Source organism: Rhinatrema bivittatum, chromosome 9 (genome assembly GCF_901001135.1).
Source record: "Rhinatrema bivittatum chromosome 9, aRhiBiv1.1, whole genome shotgun sequence".
Classification (NCBI taxonomy): domain Eukaryota; kingdom Metazoa; phylum Chordata; class Amphibia; order Gymnophiona; family Rhinatrematidae; genus Rhinatrema; species Rhinatrema bivittatum.
Window position 1 is genome coordinate 16,874,637 of NC_042623.1, and position 25,314 is coordinate 16,899,950.

Here is a 25,314-nt window from a genome sequence, read left to right on the forward strand (position 1 = left end):
AGCAGAAGTCCGACGGTCAAGGCCGGCTGAAGACGAGAAGGGTCAAGCAGAAGTCCGAAGGTCAGGGCTGGCTGAAGACGAGAAGGGTCAAGCAGAAGTCCGAAGATCAGGGCTGGCTGAAGACAAGATGGGTCAAGCAGAAGTCCGAAGGTCAAGGCTGGCTGAAGACGAAAAGCTGGAAAACCTGGAGCGGAACCACGGGAACAAGGATAGGAGCAAACAGGAACGGATTCTCAGGAACAAGGACTGGAACAAGCAGGAACGGAGCCCGGCAGGAACCACAGGAACAAGGACTGGAACAAGCAGGAACGGAGCACGGCAGGATCCAGGGAAGCAACTAAGTACTCACAGGAGCGACTTCGTTGCAAGGCAAGGTAAGAGAGACTGAAGCTGGTTTATATAGCCAGCCAGCCTCTGACGTCAGGAAAGGGGCGGTTCAGCACTTCCGGGTGCTGGACCTACAAATGCTGTCCCCTCGCGCGCGCGTACCTCGGCAGGGGGGAGGAGTTAGAATCGGCCTCGACGGCGTCTCCACGAGGGAGACGCCGCTGCCATGCGGCTGCACAGGCCTGAAACCCCGGCGGAGCGCGACACGAGCGGGGGCCTCGGCACGGAGGTAAGCGCCCGGTCGCTAGTCTGGCGACCGGGATAGCAACAGTACCCCCTCTCTTACGCCCCCTCTTCAAAGGACCAGGCTTTTCAGGGTGATCCAAGTGGAACTGTCGCAGGAGAGACTTGTCTAGGATGTTGCGAGCTGGTTCCCATGTATTGTCTGCATCTCCACAACCCTCCCATGCTAGCAAATACTCCCAATGTCTGTTGACAAAGCGAGTGTCCAGTACTTCACGCACTTGAAAGGTGGGATCTTCCACTGTAGGTGCCGGGGTAGCATCAGGGGGTCTAGGATGGAATCTTGAGAGTATGACTGGCTTCAGAAGAGAAACGTGAAAAACGTTGTGAATGCGCAGGGAAGTGGGTAGTCGTAAGCGGTAAGAAACCATGCCCACTCTCTCTGCTACGCGGAAAGGACCGCAGAATTTGGGTGCCAACTTCTTAGATGGTTGTCTGAGATGGAGGTGTTTGGTACTGAGCCATACCTTGTCCCCTGGGAGAAACAGTGGTGCGGCCTTTCGATGCCGGTCGGCAAATCGTTTAGAAGCAAGTGCCACCTTTTGTAGTCGGTGCTGCGTAGAAACCCAAAGTCTATCCAGTTGGTTAGCGGTTGACTGAGCGGCAGGAGAGGAGACTGGTATGGGTAGCGGCAAGGGAGGTTTAAGCTGTTTCCCGTATACAATCTGGAAAGGAGATCTTCCGGTTGCGGCGTGCACTTGATTGTTGTAGGCAAATTCTGCCCAAGGTAACAAATCTACCCAATTGTCCTGTTTGTGATTGATAAAAGCCCTCACGAACAACTTCAATGAACGATTCATGCGTTCCGTTTGGCCATTGCTCTGTGGATGGAACGCAGTGGAGAAACTTAACTGTATCTTGAATTTTTTGCATAGTGCTCTCCAGTACCTGGCGGTGAACTGGGGCCCACGGTCAGAGACAATATCATGAGGTAGCCCATGGATGCGAAAAATATGGTGGACGAACAAGAAAGCCAGTTCCGTAGCGGAGGGAAGTTTGGGTAAAGGCACAAAATGGGCCATTTTAGAAAATCGGTCCACGGTGACCCAAACCACCGTCTTGCCTTGAGAAGGCGGAAGTTCTACTACAAAGTCTGTAGCAATATGTGTCCAAGGTTCCGCTGGGATCGGTAATGGCTGTAAGAGACCCCTTTTGGAACCAGTTAGGGGTTTTTGTAGAGCGCAGGTAGGACAGGAGTTAACAAAAAGGGAAACATCCCTCCGAAGTCCAGGCCACCAATAGAAGCGACCTATAAGATCCAGTGTTCTTTGTACTCCCGCGTGCCCTCCGGTCAAGGAATCATGCCCCCAGATTAAGACCTTTCTGCGAAGTCTTTTGGGTACAGGAGTTTTAATAGTGCTGTCCAGCGGAGTGAGGTTCAGTTGTATGCTTGCTGGGTCCAAAATGTGCTGCAAAGCCTCCTCCTCTTCAGGTTGAGTGGTCCGAGATAGAGCGTCTGCCCGAACATTCTTTTCCGCAGGTCGGTATTTAAGAATAAAATTGAAGCGACTAAAAAACAGTGACCACCTTGCTTGACGAGGGTTCAACTGTTGGGCTTGAGCCAAGTACTGCAAATTCTTATGATCTGTATATACGGTCACTGGATGATTGGCTCCCTCAAGCCACTGTCTCCATTCTTCGAGGGCGAGTTTGATAGCCAGGAGCTCTTTGTCTCCGATACCGTAATTACATTCGGCCGATGAAAATTTCTTTGAGAAGTAAGAGCAAGGCATTAACTTGCCGGAGGCATCGTGCTGACTGAGGACGGCCCCAACCGCCAAACTGGAAGCATCCACTTCCACAATGAAGGGGCGCTGCGGATCTGGGTGGCGCAAGCAAGAGTCTTGTAAAAAGGCTTTTTTTAGTTCCTCAAAGGCGAGACAAGCAGAAGTGGACCAGTCATGAGTGTTGGAACCCTTGCGGGTGAGTGCAGTAAGCGGGGCCACTTTTTGAGAGTAGTGTGGTATAAAGTGTCTGTAAAAGTTGGCAAAACCAAGAAAACGTTGAAGAGCCTTCAACCCCACCGGTCGGGGCCAATTAGAGATAGCAGCGACCTTCTCCGGGTCCATTTGGAAGCCACTGGACGAAACGATGTAACCCAAGAAAGGAAGTGTCTCGCACTCAAACTGGCATTTTTCCAGCTTGGCATACAGTTGATTGTCTCTTAAGGCGTGTAACACCCGTCGGACGTGATGACGATGAGAAACAAGGTTCGGAGAGTAGATCAAGACATCGTCAAGATACACGATAACGAATGAGTGGAGCATCTCACGGAGTACCTCATTCATTAAATTCTGGAAAACAGCTGGGGCGTTACATAATCTGAAAGGCATTACAAGATATTCGTAATGACCGTCCCGGGTGTTGAAGGCCGTCTTCCACTCGTCCCCGGGACGGATACGGACTAGATTGTAAGCCCCACGCAAGTCAAGTTTCGTAAAAACCTTGGCTCCTTGGAGTCTGTTCAATAGCTCAGGTATTAATGGAAGCGGGTACCGATCCTTCTTGGTGATAGTATTTAATCCACGATAATCAATACATGGCCTGAGGGTACCATCCTTCTTGGCCACAAAAAAGAAACCTGCCCCAGCTGGCGAGTGCGAAGGACGGATAAAGCCCTTGGCAAGGTTTTCAGTAATATAGTCCAACATCGCCCGAGTCTCAGGTATAGACAAGGGATAGACCCTGCCTCGCGGAGGAGTGGTGCCGGGAAGCAGGTCGATGGCACAATCAAATGGTCGATGAACAGGGAGGAGTTCCGCCTTCTGTTTAGAGAATACATCCGCGAAATCCTGATAGGGGACTGGAAGTTCCAAGGCGGCCTGACAGAGCGGAACAGCTGGTCTCTGAGGCAAGTTCAAACAGTTCTGGAAACAATAGGCGCTCCACTGGGCGATTTGAAGAGAATCCCAATGAATGATCGGAGCATGCTGTTGCAGCCATGGAAGACCTAGGACTATAGGATGCACTGATTTTTCCAATAGCATGAAAGAAAGTCTCTCAGTATGGAGGGTCCCGGTCCGAAGAGTGAGGGGTCCAGTGACCTCCGAGATGTCTCCCGGTAACGGAGTTCCTTGAATCGAGGTGACTCGGAGCGGAGGCTCCCGGGGTAATGTGGGAAGCCCCAGTTGATTGACCAGTTCTTTCAAGATAAAATTCCCTCCAGCTCCAGAATCGATAAATGCTAGAGTCTGGAAGGAGCCTCCTGGGTAATCCAGGGTGACAGGTACCGTACATTGAGGAGCAGGATTAAGACAACCTAGAGAGATCTCCTCCTTCTTCTCTAGGTTCAAGCGTTTTCCGGCCTCACGGGGCACTGGGCCAACAAATGACCCTTGGTACCACAGTACAGACACAGTCCTAGGGTGCGGCGTCGCCTCCTCTCCTCGTCGGTTAGCGGCGTTCGCCCAATTTGCATGGGCTCCTCGGAGGAGATATGACTGGGAGTGGATTGTGTCTTATGGGCCGAGGTCAGAGGCCGTGAAAAGGTGGGAGCCAGAGCGACCGGTCGCCTAATAGTTCGGCCCTCCTTGGCTCGCTGCTGAAGGCGTCGGTCGATCCTCCCCGCCAAATCTATCACTTCGTTCAAGGTAGTGGGAATGTCCCGAGTCATCAGTTCGTCTTTTATACGTCCTGCGAGACCTTCCAAGAAAATGCCTCGCAAGCAATTATCTTGCCACCCAAGCTCCATAGCCAGGGTGCGAAATTCAATGGCGTAGTCCGCTAACGAGCGGCTCCCTTGTTTCAATTGAAGAATTTCTGTAGTGGCGGTAGTCTGGCGAGCTGGTTCGTCAAAAGTCTGTTTGAAGTGATCCACAAATCTTTGCAGGTCCTGTAGTAAAGAATCTTGATGTTCCCAGAGGGGCGAAGCCCATATCATGGCCTTCCCATCAAGCAGGGACAAGATGTAGGCGACCTTGACAGCATCAGAAGGAAATTGCCCCGGCAGCAAGGAGAAGCGGATGAAGCACTGATTCAGGAAGGCCCTACAAGTCTTGGCATCCCCTGAGTAACGCGTAGGAGCCGGAAGTTGGGTCTGCACGGACGGCTGAAGTACTAGTGCTGGGAGTGATGGCTGTACCACCACGTCACGCGGCTGAGCGTCCAGGCGATTCGCCAGGCGGTCTACCGTGGCAGCCAATACTTCTAAACATTGTTGCTGTTGCTGGATTCTTTGAGCCATTCCCGGAATGGCCTGCAGGCCGGAAGTGTCCGCCGGGTCCATGGCCTTGCAAACTGTTATGAAAAGTCTGTTTAGTGAACCCTTGGCCCGGCTGTCTGGATAGTGGAAACCAGACGATGGAAAAGGAGCCGGGAGGCGGTACGGATCTGGCGGGTAGGAGCAAGTGTTCGCCCTGGAAACCCGAGACCCCTCCAGGAGGAGCCCGTAGGGGTCCGGGTCGCTGGGACTTAGGAGGTCGGGTAGTCAGGGCTGGCTGAAGACGAGAAAGGTCAAGCAGAAGTCCGACGGTCAAGGCCAGCTGAAGACGAGAAGGGTCAAGCAGAAGTCCGAAGGTCAGGGCTGGCTGAAGACGAGAAGGGTCAAGCAGAAGTCCGAAGATCAGGGCTGGCTGAAGACAAGATGGGTCAAGCAGAAGTCCGAAGGTCAAGGCTGGCTGAAGACGAAAAGCTGGAAAACCTGGAGCGGAACCACGGGAACAAGGATAGGAGCAAACAGGAACGGATTCTCAGGAACAAGGACTGGAACAAGCAGGAACGGAGCCCGGCAGGAACCACAGGAACAAGGACTGGAACAAGCAGGAACGGAGCACGGCAGGATCCAGGGAAGCAACTAAGTACTCACAGGAGCGACCTCGTTGCAAGGCAAGGTAAGAGAGACTGAAGCTGGTTTATATAGCCAGCCAGCCTCTGACGTCAGGAAAGGGGCGGTTCAGCACTTCCGGGTGCTGGACCTACAAATGCTGTCCCCTCGCGCGCGTACCTCGGCAGGGGGGAGGAGTTAGAATCGGCCTCGACGGCGTCTCCACGAGGGAGACACCGCTGCCATGCGGCTGCACAGGCCTGAAACCCCGGCGGAGCGCGACACGAGCGGGGGCCTCGGCACGGAGGTAAGCGCCCGGTCGCTAGTCTGGCGACCGGGATAGCAACATGTAGGGGATCATCCCGTCTGCATGAAGGCTTGTTCGAATAGCCATGTTTTCAACTTTTTTTTGAATGAGTGAAGGTTTGACTCTAGCCTAATGTCTAGCGGTAGGGAATTCCATGCTTTGGGGCCTACCAGAGATAGTGCCCTCTCTCAAACTGTATTTATGTGAGCTGTTTTTGGCGATGGAATAGATAACAAAGCTTTGCCTAAGGACCTTAAGTTTCTCTGTGGGGGTGTGGATATGCAGAGCCACATTCAGCCATTCAATTTTTTCTCCGTAGATGGTTTTGCGTATTAGAGTCAGACGTTTGAATTGAATTCTTTGGTGGATTGGCAGCCAGTGGAGATCTTTCAGGACGGGGGTGATACGGTCATATTTATTACTGCTGGTTAGAAGCCGCGCGGCAGCAATTTGCAAAAGTTGCAAAGGACGGATGGAGGAGGTAGGGAGGCCTAGAAGAAGGGCGCTGCAGTAGTCTAGTTTAGATAAAAGATGCGCTTGCAGGACCGTTCGAAAGTCATTGTTGTGTAGCAGGGGTTTTAGACTTTTTAAAATCTGTAGTTGATAAAAGCCCTCTTTTACTATGGCTTTTATTGATTTCTTTAGATCATGTTCGCTATCTAATATACAGCCTAAGTCTCTTACTTCGTGCCGATGTTAGATTAATATCTGAAATTATCTTTTCAGTGACTTTGTTGCAAATCAGGAGGATTTCTGGTTTTGAATGATTTAAAGCCCGGTACATCTGAGTAAGTGGTGGTTGTATGCATTTAAATATATATATTCCAGAGTTTCAGGGTCTTCTCTAAGGATCCTTCGATCGGGAGTAGAATTTGAACGTCGTCGGCGTATAGGAAGTGCACTGTTCCTAGACCGGCCAAAAATTTGCAGAGCGGGGCCATATAGATATTAAATAGTGCAGGGGACAAGGACGAGCCCTGGGGAGCCCCGGAGCTTGAATGAATCTGAAAACGCACCCGGTGGGTTTCATAGCTCATAGCCTTTTTCCCTTCTGGTATAAGCCTTAACCAAGAAGCCTTCATACTGTTCATGCAACTCCATTATTGCTCTCTGCTTTTACGGCAGGGGGGAAAAGGGGAATTAGATTCAGACAGCAACCAACAAGAGCATTGGATCTTACAGTCTGGGAAAACAAATAAGCATGGGGGGGTAACTTGCTGGTGTGGCGGTTACTACCCTTAACCAATAAGCCTGATACTTTGGATGCAAGTCCAACGTTGCTCTGTGTTTCAACGGCAAGAGGTAACGGGGCATTGGACTCAGACAGCAACCAACAAGTGCCCTGAGTTTGGGAAACTGATAAGTATGGGGGAGACCTGTATGGTGCAGCAGATGCTACCATAAGCTTGCTGGGCAGACTGGATGGACCGTTTGTTCCTTTTTTCCGCCGTCATTTTCTATGTTTTCTCTGATATCTCACATTCTAAACCATTTTTTTCCTCTTTTTTTTCCCCCATCAGGAAAACCTCTTTTTTGTGATGGAGTATCTTAACGGAGGAGACCTGATGTTTCACATACAAAACTGTCATAAATTCGACACCGCCCGAGCAACGTGAGTGAAGGGGGGGGGGGGGGGACGACAGGACAGCTCGCTTCCCGTTCCAGTTCTGTTTCTCGTGCGGGGAAATGTCTGCATATTTTGGGAAGGGAAGAAGGGTTCATGTTAAAAACCAGCCTCAGAAGTAGACTGCTAGGAAGGTATCCTCCTGCAGTCAGCATACATGTCCCACATAGACAGGACGCGCACCCTGTTCTGTTGCCATGATAGGAATTTTTCCTTGTTTGGCCTTGTGGAGGTGGGGTGGCTGTGTATTACTTGATTTACCGGTATTATCCTTATCCAGTTTACATACTGCTTCAGTCACCCTCAAATGGCCCTGGTAGACATAGCATAGGCTGCTTAGTATTTTTTTTTATAGTGCATAATATATTATTATTGTAATTCTGATTCTTCGTTACTGTGTATTGTTGACTGCCTACTTTGTGCTGTATGAAGTAAACCTGAAGCAGGACAGAGATATTAAAAATAATTCCCTTCGGCCATGGTGGCACAATCCACATCCTGAGGAGCTGATGTTCTAAAGACACTGTTTTTGTTCTGGGGTTTTACTGTAGTTGTTGGCTATTAATGAGTGATAGGATAGGGCTGACCGGTGGCTCGGTGGCATCGTTAGGAGCTGCCACGCACAGGGGCAGGGGTTTGATTCCCAAGGCTGCTTTCTGTTCCTGGCTTGGGGGTACTGTGGCAGCAGTATTTACAGCGCCCCTCGCGCTCCCAGGGGAGGTCCAGTCATGGAGTGAGCATGGCATCTAGTGGCTGAGTCTGGGGAACACGTGCGCCTGGTCCCAGAGGGAGCCACCATGCATGTCTATCAGCAGGAGGACTGTCCCCCCGAGGGCGGGGCTAGACAGGGAGGAGGGGCTTAAAATGGCGACAAGCCCTGGGTAAGCAGCGTGTGCAGGCTCATGGCACCTTTAGTCGCAGAGGAAGCTGGCTCCAGTTCTGCTGGGAACCCAAGATGAGTGAAAGGAAACTTACAGGCCAAAAAAAAGAGAGTAGCCATTCGCCACATTCAGCTGAAGTGCTCGTGCATCTTTCACTAGCCCTGTTTCCTGAGAATTTACATGTCCAGGGGTGTCGAATGTGCTCATGAAAATGTTAGAAATTGAGATGCTAGTGGTGGTGATTTGTTTGCTTGTGATTATTATGAATCTTTATATTGTAACTCATTCTGGAAGGGCAGATAAATAAAACAGATAGTGCTTGCCCCCTTTTCTCCTGTCCATTGCCGAAGGTCAGCATAACATGCACTCTGCCTGCAGCGTTTCAGTATTTTCAGTACATTTGTAGCAGGAAGAGTCCTGGTCAGGTCACCTCTTCATTTTAACTCTGATGATGTGCGTTCGAGTTTCCTCTTCTAACTGTGGCTGGGTCTAGCCCAGGTGTGGGGTGGGCGGGGCCTTGCGCCCTGACGTGCAGCCCGCGCCTCCCGTGATGAAGATAATGCTGCTTCTTTCCAGGCGTGGGATGCTGGCTGCTCCTGATCTGGACCAGTTTCTCTCTTAAATGTTCCTGTTTTTTGTTCTAATCGAGGTTTGGTTTTGTTTCTCTTAGTTTTGTGTTTAATGTCAAGTGGTTGTTTTTTTTGTTTTGTTTTGTTTTTTTGTACAAGTCCTTTCTTGTGCATAATCCATACTATCCTGCTTGGATTCTTTTCCAGGTTTTATGCTGCTGAAATTGTGTGTGGCCTTCAGTTCCTTCATTGCAAGGGAGTCGTGTACAGGTAAGAGGATCCCCAGGGGAACGCTGCTTCTAGCGGCTGCATCCCCACTCACCTGCCGGCTTTTAACTCCTACCTCGCTTCTTCTGCTACCTTCTTTGAAGTATTTGGCCTGGGAGTGGAAGACCTGAGCCAGCCCGCAGGGAGAAGTTTAGAAATCGCCTACCCTATCCATTGCAGACAGAAAGAAGCCCTCCGTTAAATGCCGGGGTGGGTAGGATGAGGCCGGAGATGGTCCTTGCACTGAGAGCCCCTGTAAAGAGAGATTGCCCTCCAGCGCTGAAGAGTAAGGGAGAAAAGAGGCTGAGCACTCACTTCTGCTTTTAATTGTCATCCTTGATGAGGAGAGACTGTGAATTTGTTGGCTATTGGTGGATTTATCTACCTCCGAATAAGACAGCCTTTGGGAATGCCAAACACCTGGCTGGAAAGTACATTTTCCAGTACTTCAAGAGTTAATGTGAAAGGTTTCCTCACCAGAGTGCTAAATCCAAGACTGAAGTTAAACTTTATATTAACCTGGTAGGGAAATCGGGTTCCCTAAACTCACAGCGTTAAACCTTACGCCACCCGTTTCAGGTACCCACTGCAACGCTGCAAACCCCATCCTGACTCTGGCTTCGCCCTGTTCCTCTCCTCTGCCAGGAATCCTGTAGGCTTGGCCCCAGGCTTTCGCTCCGCTGCCGGCCTTGGGAGGCTCTTACTAGAAACATGAATTTTATCATACGCGCAACTGCGACAGGCTCAATACCCATACGAGCGCCCCCTTCACGTGTCGCCGAGGACCCCGGCACAGGGTTTCCACGGGGGAAAAGCAAGAGCTGTGCGGAGACTCATACACAGGCAAAAAAAAGAAAAAAACCAGCTGTCCACACCCAGGTTGTGTTCCAAAACAGCAAATCGAATTTATTCAGAGTTCAAAGTAATCACAGTCCAGAAAAAAAGGCAGAAACGTCCGCATCACAGTCCAGAAAAAACACCAAACCACAGGGGAAAAAAAATACCACTTCTTAGTTTCCCAGAATTCAGAGTTGTTACTCGCAAGGCCTTTCCTTCCAGTTCAAGCCCCAGTGAAGAGCGGGAAATCTCAGGCCGTGGCGGGGGGTCCCTTTCATCTGGGGGTCCTCATCCTCCGGGTTGGCTCTCCAGTCTGAGCTGATGGCAGCTCCCTCGGCTCCTCCAGCAAAAGCCCAACTTCCACGCTTCGGGCCTTAACTCCTTGAGCTGAATGCAGACCCCGCCGTCTCCAGGCTCCTCCGTCGCGTCTCGCGGTCTGTGCCTTATCCCTCCTGGAAAGCACCTTTTATACCACCACCACCACCACCACCACCACCCTTCCCCTTCTGGGGGGGGCAGTGCACCCACCATCCATCCCATTTCCCTATGCCTGCCATGTCGAGAAGGTTTCACTGTTTTAGCAATAGCTCCTTTCTAGCACAGCTGAGAGAGGTTTATAAATACGTTTGCTAGGAGAGGGGGGCAGCACCGAGGTGTGAGTCCATCTGCTCCCCGCAGTCAGCTCAGTCGGTGCTCCTGGCCTATAATTTGTGCCGGTTTTGATAGCAGAACTCCTCAGGTGGCTGAAATTTGTGCCTTTTGGACAAACAATACAGATAAAAGAGGTGGGCTGTCTGGGTCCGTTGGGGGTCGCTGAGGTGATATTCTCAGGCGGGAGGGAAGAGCTCGCGTTCCACGGCAAAGCATGGACCTGATCCCCGCCTCTCAAAATGCGATCCGCAGGCAGGGAATGAGTTTATTGACAGCGGATATAGGAAAGTCATCTCGGTTCAGTCGTCCTGGGCATGGAGGGTGTCCCGTGTGGGCGCTGGAGTTTGCCCTGTGCACTGCGTTAAGGGGCAGTGTGAGGGTTAGAACACAAGCCCAGCAGCATCCTGAGATGTGAGTTCAAATTCAGCTTTCACTGCCTCTCGTGGATAAGTCGCTTAATGCGCCCGTTGCTTCCTGGCATCTGACTTGTCACTCATTTGCAAGTTTGCAAGGGGGTGAAAAACCCCCCCAGAAATCTACTGCCAGCCGCCCCTCCCCCGACGTATCCACCCTAGAAGTGGCTCCCTAGGTGCTGCTGAGGTGCTATGATGTGGTTGCGAAGCATTTTGAGACCTTGTTTGGGATGGAAAGGGGCCGCATTAACCCCCCTGTTACTTGGCGTGGGGATTACCCGTCAAGCACCGGGAGCTGAGGGCGACCAGAAATCCCCAGCGTTCTGCCTAGGAGTTTCCACCTGCAACCAGCGATTGCCTTCATTGGGCATTTGGCAAAAAATGCAGCCTGCCAGAGGTTTTCAGGGGCTGAATTATCTTTTCTGTACTGAATTATTTCCTTCTGAGAGCAAAGTCTGCCCACGTGTGTCTGCACTGGTACTTCTGTGGTGTGAAAAACCAGGTAAATCCGAATTATTATTGCTGCTAGTTTGGGAGGTAGGTCCACCCCGGTAAGTTTTGGCCTCCAGGATGTGAATACCGTGTTTTCCTGAAAAGGGGATGTTGGACCGCTGTGAAACACTCCAAAGGTTACTCGTATTCACAAGGGCCCGAATAAAGGTATCCGGAGTGGGCCTCTGCTGCCACCCGCAACGGGCAATCCACCTGCCTCGATACACAGCTCTTATTCCACCTCCCCGAGGCTTCTAGCCTAAATACTGTCCATTTACTCCAGCGCACACAGCACGCGTCCCCTGTTAGTCTATCAGATTCCACCAGAACGGGATCGTAAAAATGTCTCCGAAAAGAACTGAGTCAAGTCTCTGAGAGAGTTCTGCCATTGCAGCAGCTTCAATACTGAGTTTTTCATTCCTTTCTTCTTCTTTTTTTTTTTTTTCGATGTTCGCCAGCCTTTCCAAATAACTGTTCACTTCTTTTCTGGCCTCAGAATGGGTGACTTGACCTCTTAGCGGCTACCCTCCTTGCTTCTATCCTCTCCTCCTCCCTCCCTGCCGTGTCACACAAGTGTCTGGCTATAGAAGATGATGTTGGATTGATGAAGGACACTTGGACTCGGGGGGGGGGGGGGGTCAGCTCACCTCTTGCCTGGTCTCCATCCTTCCCTCCTGAGATTCGTATCTAGCTGGGTCTGAGCTAAGTCAAACACGGGCCAGCTTTCGCAGCAGCATTGGTGGTATCTCTTGGGGGAGCTGCAGCCAGTTCTCAGTCACAGGTGCATGTGGACATGCTCGGCTTCTGTGTGACAGGCCCTTGCTTTCTCTTTCTCTCTGCAGAGACCTGAAGCTGGATAACGTGCTGTTAGACCAAGAGGGACATATCAAGATCGCAGACTTTGGGATGTGCAAGGAGAATATGTACGGCGATGCCAAGACCTGCACGTTCTGTGGGACGCCCGATTACATCGCTCCGGAGGTGGGTACCAGGTGTCCAGCTAGCGTTCACATCCTCTTCTCAGAGGGGGAGGGGAGGGGGCGGGATTTGTAATATTTTGGGGGGCAGTTGTCCCAGATTTATACCATGTCATGACTGCTCCCTGGTACTTTAATGCAACATTTCCGCACAGTCACCCAAAAAGTGCTGCACAGCCTGTAGAGGAAACGTTAGCCTGAAGTTAAGAAGGTTCTCCTGTGATACCTCACTCACTGAAATGTGGCAGGCAGCCACAGAATCCCGATGACGTTCATGAGCAGGCGTGGGCAACTCCCTTTGTTTTCAGTTCAGCTCCTGTGACCCAGCCTTGTCTCCTCAACCCCAGGTCCCAGGTGCCTTCCATGTTTTGGATTTCTTTGCCTCCCCTGGCCTCTGACCTGTTCTCGGGAAGGTTACAAAACTCAAGCTGTCAGGTGGGGGCTGGGACAGAGAATCAGCAAAGAGAGGAGACAATGTCTGTCCTGTGCTACCCCCAAAAGTACAGTAAACATTTTTTTATTAAGAAATGAATATATTTATTTAGAGCATACATAAGAACATAAGAAGTTGCCATGCTGGGTCAGACCAAGGGTCCATCAAGCCCAACATCCTGTTTCCAACAGAGGCCAAACCAAGCCACAAGAACCTGGCAATTAATTACCCAAACACCAAGAAGATCCCCTGCTACTGATGCAATTAATAGCAGTGGCTATTCCCTAAGGGGTAAATTTTTTTAAAAAGCGCGATCGCGTACGTTTGTTTGCGCAGCAGGCGCAAACAAACGTACGCTGGATTTTAGAGGATACGCGCATAACCGCGCATATCCTCTAAAATCCTGGATCGGCGCGCACAGGCTGCCGGTTTTGGGCAGCCTGCGCGCGCCGAGCCGCGCAGCCTGCCTCCGCTCCGAAATCGGAGTGGCCTCGGAGGGAACTCTCTTTCGCCCTCCCCTCACCTTCCTCTCCCTTCCTCTACCTAACCCACCCCCCCCGGCCCTATCTAAACCCCCCCCCTTACCTTAGTCCCTAGATTTACGCCTGCGAGAAGCAGACGTAAATCTACGTGCGCCAGTGGACTGCTGGCGCGCCGTCTTCCGACCCGGGGGCTGGACCAGAGGCCTGGACCACGTCCCCGGACCGGCGCCACGCCCCCGGTCCCGCCCCCGAAACACCGCGCCCTGCCCCCGAAACGCCGCGTCATCCGGTCCCGTCCCCGACATGCCCCCTTCAAAAAACCCCGGGACCTACGCGCGTCCCGGGGCTCTGCGCACGCCGGCAGCCTATGGAAAATAGGCCGCCGGCGCGCAAGGCCTTGCTCGCGTAAATCCGGGCGGATTTACGTGAGCAGGGCTTTTAAAATCCGCCCCTATGTAAACTTGATTAATAGCTGTTAATGGACTTCTTCTCCAAGAACTTATCTAAACCTTTTTTGAACCCAGCTACACTAACTGCACTAACCACATCCTCTGGCAACAAATTCCAGAGCTTTATTGTGCGTTGAGTGAAAAAGAATTTTCTCCGATTAGTCTTAAATGTGCTACTTGCTAACTTCATGGAATGCCCCCTAGTCCTTCTATTTTTCGAAAGTGTAAATAACCGAGTCACGTCTACTCGTTCAAGACCTCTCATGATCTTAAACACCTCTATCATATCCCCCCTCAGCCATCTCTTCTCCAAGCTGAACAGCCCTAACCTCTTCAGCCTTTCCTCATAGGGGATCTGTTCCATCCCCTTTATCATTTTGGTTGCCCTTCTCTGTACCTTCTCCATCACAATTATATCTTTTTTGAGATGCGGCGACCAGAATTGTACACAGTATTCAAGGTGTGGTCTCACCATGGAGCGATACAGAGGCATTATGACATTTTCTGTTTTATTAACCATTCCCTTCCTAATAATTCCCAACATTCTGTTTGCTTTTTTGACTGCTGCAGCACACTGCTTCCAGTAACATCGTCCAGCGCATTTTGTTTATTTTGCACCCCGAGGGTGTGCAGGTCTAGGTTGTGTGAGTGAAGGTGTAGCCAAGTGGTTAAAGCAGCAGGCTGGAAGCCAGGGTTCAAATCCCAGCCCTTCCGACCTTGGGAAATCACTTCACCCTCCACTGCTAAGCCATGTTAGGCATGGAAAGCACCTAATGCAGCAGTCACGTGGTGTATAACGCAGGAGTGTCATTTTATGCCAGTGGCACACTATATACCTCAGAAAACAGGGAAGTTAGCTACAACTCAGGAGTTGTTTGCTAAACAAAAATGCACAGTGAAACTCTGGCCCTCCACCCAATCCCCTTTTCAAGAATTCCCTCCCCCCCCCCCCCCCAGAACCACCCCCACCCCCGGGCGTACCTGGAGCTCTAGTGGGGTCCGGCTCTCGCTCTCTTCACAAAAGCGCAATACAAGAGGTGCGCCTAGCGTGTGATTTAAAAAAAAAAACCTCAAACTTATATTCAGACTTTCTGTCATTTCTGGCACCGAGAGGAATATGAAGTGCTCGTAAGAAGTAATGGACAGAGGTGTCTCTTGTATTGCGGGCACCATTTGGAAGAAAGAGCAGAGGAGGGTTCGGGCCCAGAGCAGAGGAGGGTTCACCCTGTGGCCCCCTAGACCACCAGGTATTCCCAGCGGGAGTGGACTGGGGAGGGGGGGGGGTCAAGGAGTCAGAGGGAGGAAGTTTGAAGCCTGGGGGTTGGGTAAGGGGAGGGGGTGGAGCTACGCTGTGTATTTTAAACTTTTTTTTTTTGGTTTACCACGAGAGAACTGCATCTAGAGGTGGCGAGAGGGGGCTGGGGGTGGGCGGGGGCGGGGGTTACACATATTGAGGGGGTGGTCTTTCGGGCTGTGATGGCCCTTTAAGAAGATGGCGGTCCTGGACAAAAGGGCTGCCATCGTGCAGCGTGTTTTATTGCATTTATCCACCGTATTTTGCCACGTGGGAGTTTTACCACTGAGGAAAACAGCGCAGCTTAGTAAATGTTCCCCTCTGGGGACAGGGATGCAGCCTGCAGTACCTGAATGTAATCTGCTTTTGAAGTGCCTGAAAGGCAGAATGTAAATGGAATGCATGAATGAGCCATCTTTAATGAGCCTTTATTCCCAGCAGTCAGGAAAGTGGAAATTCTCAGAGACAAGTGAACTATTGCTCACAAAAAGCTGAAGAGGTTTTCAAGCATTATCAGACACTTAAAAGCCCCATCTGAATATAAGTTTGGACGTCTAGACAGGTGCCCGGTTAGGCTTTTAAATAGCTGCTGCACCTGACCCAGGCCAGCCCTGAGAATCAGATCTAGTTGTATTTATGTCATACAGCGCTGTAATCCCGTCCATCCTGCAGCAAGGTCCTAAATTCACTGGGCCAACTCCAGAACGGGACCAGCCTGTCAGGAGGCAACCCCAGCACTCACTCGTGTGAGTTACGGAAAATGGGCTCACAAGGCCACGCCCGTTAGTTAGCCGTCTCTGGATAGCCTCACGGCTCCTTAAGACACTTGTTTTATTTATTTATTTATTTAGGGTTTTTATATACCGGCATTCATGATACAATCACATCATGCCGGTTTACAGTTCAACAGGGGGTGCAGAAAGCAAAAAAACTGGAACTAGTGCAGAGGAAATTGCAGTTACAAAAAACAAGGAGGATCAAACTGGGAGAGAAGCGAAATACAGAGTAGATACAGAAGTGATTTAACATCATGTAGAGTTATTTACAGATGGCTGGAGTGGCTGCATTCTTGAAGTGGAGAGGAAGCCATTAGGATGCAGCCACTTATACTTGTATCTCTGGACAGTCCTTGGGGGTTCTGCCCGGTTCATTTGGACAGCCGTGTTCCTGCTTCACTCATCTTAATTAATGCACAAGCGTTCGGAAGTGTGATCTATTCATCTCCAGCTCCCCACAAGTGCTGGCGGTGATCTCCAGCACACCGTCTATTTTTTTTTTTTTGGCAGCATTTTGTATGGTGGCCGGGCTGAAGGCCGCCACCGGCAGCCACGTCCTGGCTGGCTTAGGGTGTCAGAGGATCACGAATTTGCCTGCCCGCGTGCCAAAAGGGCTTTTGCAGATTTTAGAATCGGAGCGCCCGAGCATTTTTGGGCTCGGTTCTCCCGGCCCGGGGACTGCTCGGTTGGGTTTACTGTGCCCTGGAGCCCCCAGCGCCCGCGCGCAGGGCAGCATTAACGTGACCATAAGTCACCACGCTTTAAGCTGTCGGCTGCGGAGGCAGCGACGTGGAGAAGTTTCACGAGTGTTTTAACAACGTGTGAATTCTCTTGGGGGCTTTTACACTAGTTTCTAGGATGAAATTGCAGAAATTCAAACCTCCACCTATTTCATGTCTCATCTTTTTTTTTTTTCTTTTCTTTAAACCCTTGCATTGTTGGGATTACAACATGAAGAAGGTACAGGGGAAGCATGACTGAGGGAGAGATGTATGCAGCTTTTTCCCCAAAGGCATAAAACGAGGGCAATCCTTTAGTACATCTGGCCCTAAGTGACTGCTACTTAATTTAATAATAATAATAATAATAATCTGAATGCATGAATATCCGTCATCCAAATAGGATCCCAAGCACTTTATAGTCATGGAATTACCTGTGGGGTGGAACACAGGATATATCTGCATTTCCCTTCTCTAGGCCTGCAAGGCACCTCCTGAGTGTGAATTCCAGCTTTACTCCCACTGATCTCTCAGGCAGATCACAGGAAGAGCAGATTTCCTCAAAGGTTTGCGTGGACCTTACCCCCCCCTATAACTGATAAAAACATATTTTGTTCTTTTGGCCTGCTGTTGCAAATATCACGTGAGGTGGAGGATGCAGCCTCAGTCCGGGTCATCTGTATTTCCATCTAACAACAATGAGCAGATACATCAAAAACCGTAGACGTTTTAGCAAACGTTACCTCTGGGTAAATGGGTGAATTCATGCTCATAGGATGCAGATCCGTGAGCAGGGGTAATCAGGAGCAGGCTCATCGTTCCCCGAGAGGCCGCGTCACACTCACCTCAGAGCTCTGGATGTGCAGGGAAAAGCATTCAACAAGTCAAGGTTCCAGGTGCCATTCTGGGACTCCGCACCCCCATGAATGACTTTACCTGGTTTCGAAGAATGACCTCCCCCCCCCCCCCCCAACCCATCCCACCTTCATTCGTGTGATCAGTTGTAGGGACCGAGCCCATGAAGGGTGTGTGAGATAGGGCATCGGCTCAAGGCGACTGAGGGTGCAGTGATCATGCCCTGGCAGCGTCTTTGTTTGGTGCATTGTTGCCATGAACCTGGAATGAATTCGTAGAACAAAGTTTCTAACTCCAGAACCTAAAATGAATTCCAGCAAAACCCCATGAATAGTACTCCATCGTTCACGTCAATACAGTGGGTACTTTTCTGACGTGTCGACTCCAGACACCTTCCTGAGATAAGAAAGAACCATAAACCCTCAATGCTGTCCACCTTGCATCCATCTGTAATTGATTTCCAACACTTCATGGATCCAATTACCTGACATAGAAACATAGAAAAGGACCAAACGGTCCATCCAGTCTGCCCAGCAAGCTTATGGTAGCATCTGCTGCACCATACAAGTCACCCCCTTACTTACTTTCCCAGACCGTCAAAGTCAGGGCCCTTGTTGCTTGCTGCCTGAATCCAATTCCCCGTTACCTCTTGCTGTCGAAGCAGAGAGCACTGTTGGGAGTTGGATCCAAAGTATCAGGCATGTTGGTTAAGGGTAGTAATTGCCACATCAGCAAGGTACCGCCATGCTCAGTGGTTACGAATGGGCTCATCGGGGCTATCGTTTCTTGTACTTTCGTCCAAACTCTTACACTGTGTCTGCCCTGTGCTCCTGATTCAGATTTTGCTGGGCCAGAAGTACAACGTTTCCGTTGACTGGTGGTCCTTCGGTGTCCTCCTCTATGAAATGCTGATTGGCCAGTCACCCTTCCACGGCCAGGATGAAGAGGAGCTCTTCCAGTCAATCCGCATGGACGACCCTTTCTATCCCCGCTGGCTCAACCAAGATGCGAAGGACATCTTAGTCCAGGTAAGAAAAGCAGGGGACCCGGGTGGCAGCCGCTTTCCTTAGCTTCTGCCCCCTTTGCCTCCCAGAAAAAGAGCCGCGCCTCGTCCCCTCGACACTCTGAAAGGCTTTACTGTCTCTTCGGCACAACCAGCGCACAAGACGGGAAACGTTTCAGGCTTCAACAGGGATCAAAAGAGCAAAGGCTGCAGGCCTTGGGGGGGGGGGGGGGCAGGTCAATCCCGACCAATGAGAGGAAGGGTTCTAAACCCAAGCTGCCACTGACCGGCTGGCAAGAATCAGAAATGCCCAGTCCCCGACCGCAGTGCCAAGCCAAGGCTGCTTTGTAAGCGGATGGTGCAGTTGTTCTGCGCAATAGGTAGGTTTTGGTAACCCGACCATCAAACCCCAGTACTAATCAAGGGAGCTCCCAGGGCAAAGCTTGCTCTCACGCTGACTCTGTGTGACATGGAAAACATTTATTTACTCACTCACTTCCAATTTATCAAGCACTGCTACACCAAATGCTCGAAACGGCTTAACATCAAACCGTACACTTATAGACATTCAATACTTGCAAACCAGACAGCAATCCGCTATGCTGTAAGATTTACACAAAAGAATAGAATATTAATTTAAAACACAATGAACAACGCTAAAACCCCCTTTCCTTAAATACCCTGCCCTCCCATTTCTATGTTACTTTAACTTCCTCACTCCAGCTTAGCACATTGTTGTATTAGGTAAAACAGCGTTGCTCCTTTTCTCCTCGTCACGGTGGCGGTCAGCTCAGACCACAGAATTGGTAGCCAGACTGGCCACCCCAGAGGTGACCGTACACAGTCTGAATGCTCCTGGAGGGTCACGGTGAAGTGCATTGGGATTAAGGAAGTACAAATGGTTGCAAGTTTTAGAGGGACAAGTCGGTGTGAGCTAGGACTTCATCTTTACACACACCCAGATAACTTTAGGACTGATCCAAGGCAGCTCCAGACTTATCTGGATAACTTAACCAGATAACGCTGGATATCGGTGTTATCCTGCTAACTCTGCTTCAGCCAGGTACACCCCCCATCTTAACCCGCTAACGACTTAGCTGGACAACGGGTTGGGGGGTGGCCATCAAACAGGCAGGAGATTTAAAAAAAAAAAAACAAACAAACAAAAAAAACCAACCCAGTTTAGCCAGACAAACTCTTCAAGCATGGACCTCACAGCGACCTGCCTAAGGTCACGAGGAATGTCAGTGGGGGAAGCAGGATTTGAATCCTGCTTCTGCTGGGTCACAGCCCATTACTCCAACCACCAGGCCACGCCTTCTCCGTCTCAAAGTTCCTTGCAGAACTGGAGTGCATGTCTCTCTACTTTATTTAATGCACTCAGCTCTGTTATTTTAAATGTGAACATGCTAGCCCTATTGCAGAGGCGCTGCTGAGGGTAAAGAGATGCTGGATTCAGGCCTGTCACTGTTTGATAGGCCGTGATCCTCTGAGGCAGCCGCTGGGGCCTCACGCTGCTCCCCAGGACAACTCCTTTAAAGACATGAAGGCCTGCCCAGTCACGTACAGAAGGGATTCCCTCACAGGGCCTTGGCATTCAGAGGCAGAAAGTCTTGCATTAAACTGTGGGGTTATTTCTAAAGCAGCTTTCTTGGGAGAAGCAGGGGAAGCTTCCTGCTAAATGCACCACACGGTCCTAGATGAAATTTTGTCATGGGTTTACTGCAGGGCACATAAGTTATAGCAGCACTTGGGATCAGACCTGCAGTGCAAATCTCAGAGCGCGTAATCCGTCTGGGACCTCTAAAAAGCATTGGTGTTTGGAAACGCTCCCCACCCCACGTAACGGCGGGGCATGCTTTCTGCGAGACCCCATGGGCATCTGAATAAGGTTAGGGCCCGCGCCTACACGAAGGTCTTCCTGTTGGCAGAGCACCCAGGTATCAAATGCCTTCTTATTTACCATAAAAAAAAAAATACCTCAGGGACAAAATACACACAAGAAAAAGATAACCCAAGGTGAAATAGGAACAGAGCAGGTATCACTGCTTCATAGCAAAGGAGCGACAAAGTATTCACTGCACAGCTGATCCCGTATGTGGGGATATGGATGCTTAGTAAAACAGTCGCAGGCCTCTGGTGCCTCAAAACTTCTTAAATTTTACTATTTTCTTAATACTTCTAAAAACATGTCCATGGGAAGCAAATCTTGGTGCAGTGCATTAGTATTGGGAAATGTCCACTTATCTTGATGACGTGGTGAAAACCGTTCAAACTTTTAATCCCGATGAGGTGCCATAGCCTCCCCCACGTGTCGGCCCTTGGTTTGCTGTGTTCCCTTTGGACTTCTTTTTTCCCCAACGTGAAGGTTTATTAAATATTCCAGTAAAGACCTGACGCCCCTGAGGAAGATTCGAAAGGCGCTTTCAGCGGGCTTACATCTGGAGTAGGCTGTGCAGTCTTGTCGGCATTGAAAGTTGAACGGCTTTCACCTTATTTTCAAGATAAGTGGACCTTTCCCAGTATTGATGCACCGCACTAAGATTTGCTTCACATGCCCCATTCAAAGTTAACCCAGACCGAGATTCATTCCAGTCTTAACCAGGCCCTGTCCCTCCCCCCCCCCCCGGTCCATCGCCCCAGCTGCCATTTTGTGGGTCTGGGTGGGCTGCAGTGTCGCAGGTGGCTCCCCGGGCACGGGGTAGCTTGCCACCCTCGGCCAACAGAGCTGCTTGTCCAGCGCGCCCAGGATTTGCAGAGGATCTGCTTAGGCCATCAGAGTGCATTCCCCTCCCTCTCTCCTCTTGCCTGGGTTTAGCCTGCCCGCCCGCGTGTCGGCGCCGGTTTTAGAGGAAGGATAACGTTTCCACGTCCCGGAATCCTCCTTGCCTCCGTCGCTGAAGCCCCGGCCAGGGATTTTATCCGAACGCTGCGGCGAGGCCGCGGGGTCCTGAGAGTCCTCAGCAGGGGGGGGGGGGGGGCGCAGGTCGAATTAAAAGCCCTGGGGGTTTTCTCTATCTGCTGACGTTTTTTGCAGCTTTTCATCAGAGAGCCCGACGGAAGGCTGGGCGCCAAGGGAGACATCCGGCAGCACGCCTTCTTCCGGGAGATTAACTGGGAGGCCTTGGAGCGCCGGGAGATGCAGCCGCCCTTCAAACCCCGAGTGGTAAGAGCCGGTCCTGGCCGTTTGGTGACGGTGGTTGGTCTGCGACTTGTTTCAGAAGGTTCCAAAGTCTCCATTCAAAAAAAAAAAAAAGAGAGAGGCAATAGTTTTAAAAGAGTGGGACGAGCTGTCTCCTTAAACTCTGTCTCTCAGTAACCCCCCCCCCCCCAGGCCCTAGCTCTAGGCATAAATTCTGTGTGGCAGGTGGAAAGATTTCTTGAACGATGGTAATGAGCCCCCTCTGCTGGTGAGAGATAAGAACTGCAGCTGAAGAGGGAGGAGGAAGCGCCTCCTTTTGGTGGGTCAGTAGAGCTGTCGCGGGACCACAAAAGCCCGGCTCCCATGAACCCCCCCCCCCCCCCCCCCCGTGACCTCCACTCCTTACTCTTCTGTTCAGGGCCCGTTAAATCCTCCTCCTGCTCCTTTGGCTTTTCGGCTCGCTCGGAACCGGCCTCTCTTTGGTAACCGCGGCCCCGCGCCTTCATTCACAGCCAGCCGGGGATCCTTTCCCCGACTCAGCCCGGCCATCGGCCAGGAACCTCTGGAACCGGGCTACCGTGGCTCCTGAATCCAGCAACTCCCCCCCCCCCCCCCCCAAGTCCTGGGAAGCACAGCAAGTGTGCCACCGGGCCGGCCCATAATCTCCCCCCCCCCTTTTTTTTAACCTTGTGCTTTATCGTTATGCATTAAGTCTCTCTCTGACCCACAGTAGAGAGGCTCCTCCTCCTCCCCCCCCCCCCCCCGTGTGAAATCTTTCTGCTCTGCGCCCCTTTACAGACCCAGGACACTTCTTGGCGTTGCACTGCACTGCAGCCGCGGGCGGTAGACTTGGACTTGATCTGATCGGGTCCTTATTTTTTTCTTTTCAAGACATCGCCGAGCGACTGCACCAACTTTGACAAGGAGTTCCTGAACGAGAGGCCGCGGCTTTCCTGCGCGGACAGGGCCCTCCTCAACAGCATGGACCAAAATATGTTCCGGAACTTTTCCTTCGTGAACCCCAAGATGGAGGGAATCTTGTCCTGAGATTCACTCCCCCCCCCCCCCCCGTACTCGGGTGCGTGCCCCTCCCCCTCCACCTCTGGGAGTAAGAGAAGCACCCTCTCCTGGAAAGGATGCATGAACCAAACGCTCACGTGGCGTGAAACCCACTCCCCACCCTTCCACCATCACCAGAGAGAAGCCATGAGCCGAGCCTGAAAATCAAAAGGGAGGTCTTTATAGTGAGACCTACGGCAGGAAAAGACTTCTCCACGAACCAGGCAGAATGGCACTCAGCGTGGAAACGTTTCCCCACCTTCCTCTGAGATGCACCCGGAATAAGGCACAGGACTCCCTGGCTATCGGCCCTTACCCCGCCTCGCCATTGGCGCCCAGCGCACTGGTTACACTAGTCAGGAGGTCTTCTCTTAACAAGCCACTGTGCCACTGCGCCATACAATGCACTGAATTCTAATTCTGTGATTATCACTTAATTATATGTACAAAAAGGAATGCAAATGTCATCCAGACCAGCAACCAGGTACTGAATAAAAGAACATGGTTTGTGCCCTTAAGCGGAAAGCCGAGAGGGGACGCAGCCAGCGTCACGGCTCAGTAGTAAACTAAATTTCACCAGAGTGCTTTTGGGGTTTTTTTGAGGAGGATTATTCACCATAACACTTGAGAGCTCTCTTTGTTGGTGATTGAACAGTAGTAAAGCTGCCGTGTGGGAGACCCACCTTCAAGGCCCGGACTGGACTCATCCGGCTGGAAGGGGCTGGGCAGGCACCGCTGCCAGGGAGCCCCCTCCCCCGTCATCAACTATCTGGCATCTAAAAGCAACGGAAAGAGTAAGAAAGCAGCATCACACAAAACCAGCAAGTGCTGTTCCTGGAAACCAGGTGTCCAGGTGCTCTTCCCTGCTAAATCCGGCCCGGCCCTGCTGTGTTAGTATTTGTTGAAGGCACAGTCCATCTCCTATCCACATGCGAACCTCCCTTTTTTGTATTCCACATCTCCTGATCAGTCACAGTCTACCCTCCTGGGCTATGTTAACAAGCTTTATTTCCAAAAGTAGCCTGCCAAACTTCAAATTTGGTTTAACAGAGCTGGTACTGGTACAAGGCTGAATGTTGATGTTTATTGATTTTCTTGAATAAACGCATTGTATTGCATTTGTAAAACAGAACAATGTACAATAAAAATATATAAATAATACTAACACAGACAACTAAAATATACTATGATTTAAATAAAAAAAAAAACCCTAAACTAAATAATGGCTAAAAATGCAATAATAATAACAGGCAATAGTCCAACCATCAAACATGAATAACCAATGACAGGAAAAAGGACTTCAAAGACTCTACAATGTCCATAAAGTTATATAAGCAGGCAGAAAGGTTCAAAATGTCAGCATTGCGCCAAATGGTTTATATCAACGGTCCCATGACATGGGCCGTGTTTCAAAAAGACTGCATCAGGAAGGAGCCTAACAAAACAACAGAAATGAGGCAGAGAGTGCAATTTCAAAAATGGACATATGCAGCTGCGAATATGTAAAGGTCAATGTGGCGGTGTCGCCGAAGGAGGGCGAACGGCCTACCTGGCAGGCCCGACGGGACCCATCCACCGCAACCGGGAGCAGCGCTAAGAACGAGCTGAGGTCGCTCCCCCCCCCCCCCTCGGAAGAGGAGGGAGAAGGGAGAGTCACCGGTGCCGCATTGGCTGGCCCGCCCACCCCCACTGACTCATTCAGTGCGGAGGCAATGCCGAAGGAGGGTGAACGGCCTACCCGGCATGCCTGAACTGACCCATCCACTGGCACCGGGGGCAGCAATAAGAATGCACTAAGGTCGCTGCTCCCCGGAAAGAAGAGAGAGAAGAGAGATGCCGGCGCCGCGTCGGCTGGCCCTCCCACAGCCCACCCACCTCCACAGACTAATTCAATGTGGTGGCAACACCGAAGGCGCTTGCGCCCTTGGCCCAACCCGAAGTGCTCTATACCACTGCATTCTGGACGTAGTTACTACAATCATGGATCAGATATGCTTCATTGAGCCTGTACTAGGACGGGGTCTATGTGGTGAGCTAAGGATTGGCTCTAGAAAGAAACAAAGAAGGATCACAAACTTGGGTCTTCCCAACAATAAGTACTAACTCTTCCTCTAGCTCTTCCTGCTTAATCTTTACTCTGCACCTATTAAATGTTTAGACTCTGTAAAAAATAAATAAATAAATAAATAAAAATCCCTTTAATTAATGACTTGCTCTAGAGGATTTACATCCCACTGTTCTTTGCATCTCTGAATCCTGGCTAACTGACAAAGAATGTACTCTTAAACCAAATGTCCCACCCAAACGGAAAGGGGAAGGTTTATTAATAATTAGTAAAAAAAAAAAAAAAAAAAAAAAAAAAGAACTTAAGCTAATACCTTACAAAGTAGAGATAAACCCTCTCTATGAGGTGACAGTTCTAAAATCTCCTCAACTAAACATAGGAGTCTATTGTCCTCCAGGTATTCTACTAAAAGATTGCTCACAACTGATTGAATTATTCGCTAAGATGTTCCCATCTCCAGATTCTACCTTAATTGTAGGAGACTTTAACCTGCATGTAGATAAAATCTGAGAACTGCAGCCTGTGAAATGTTTTTAGAGACAATGGAAGCTTTGGGTTGGTCCAATTTGTTTCCAAAGCTACTCATAAAGCGGGACATATTCTACACCTAATATTTGCCAATACCAG

At 50.5% G+C, this 25,314-nt stretch overlaps 1 protein-coding gene across 3 annotated transcripts in view; it reads left to right on the forward strand.

Moving 5' to 3' along the window:
• The window catches only part of PRKCQ (protein kinase C theta), a 116,434-nt gene extending 91,426 nt beyond the window's left edge, over positions 1-25,008 (forward strand). For all 3 annotated transcript variants that reach the window (XM_029616701.1, XM_029616699.1, XM_029616700.1), the window contains exons 12-17: positions 7,220-7,311; positions 8,981-9,043; positions 12,276-12,414; positions 18,258-18,446; positions 21,459-21,587; positions 22,455-25,008. In XM_029616701.1, coding sequence (XP_029472561.1) covers positions 7,220-7,311; positions 8,981-9,043; positions 12,276-12,414; positions 18,258-18,446; positions 21,459-21,587; positions 22,455-22,610 — 768 coding nt within the window. In that variant the 3' untranslated portion in view covers positions 22,611-25,008. The remainder of the gene's footprint in view (positions 1-7,219; positions 7,312-8,980; positions 9,044-12,275; positions 12,415-18,257; positions 18,447-21,458; positions 21,588-22,454) is intronic.
• Positions 25,009-25,314: the final 306 nt, after the last annotated feature.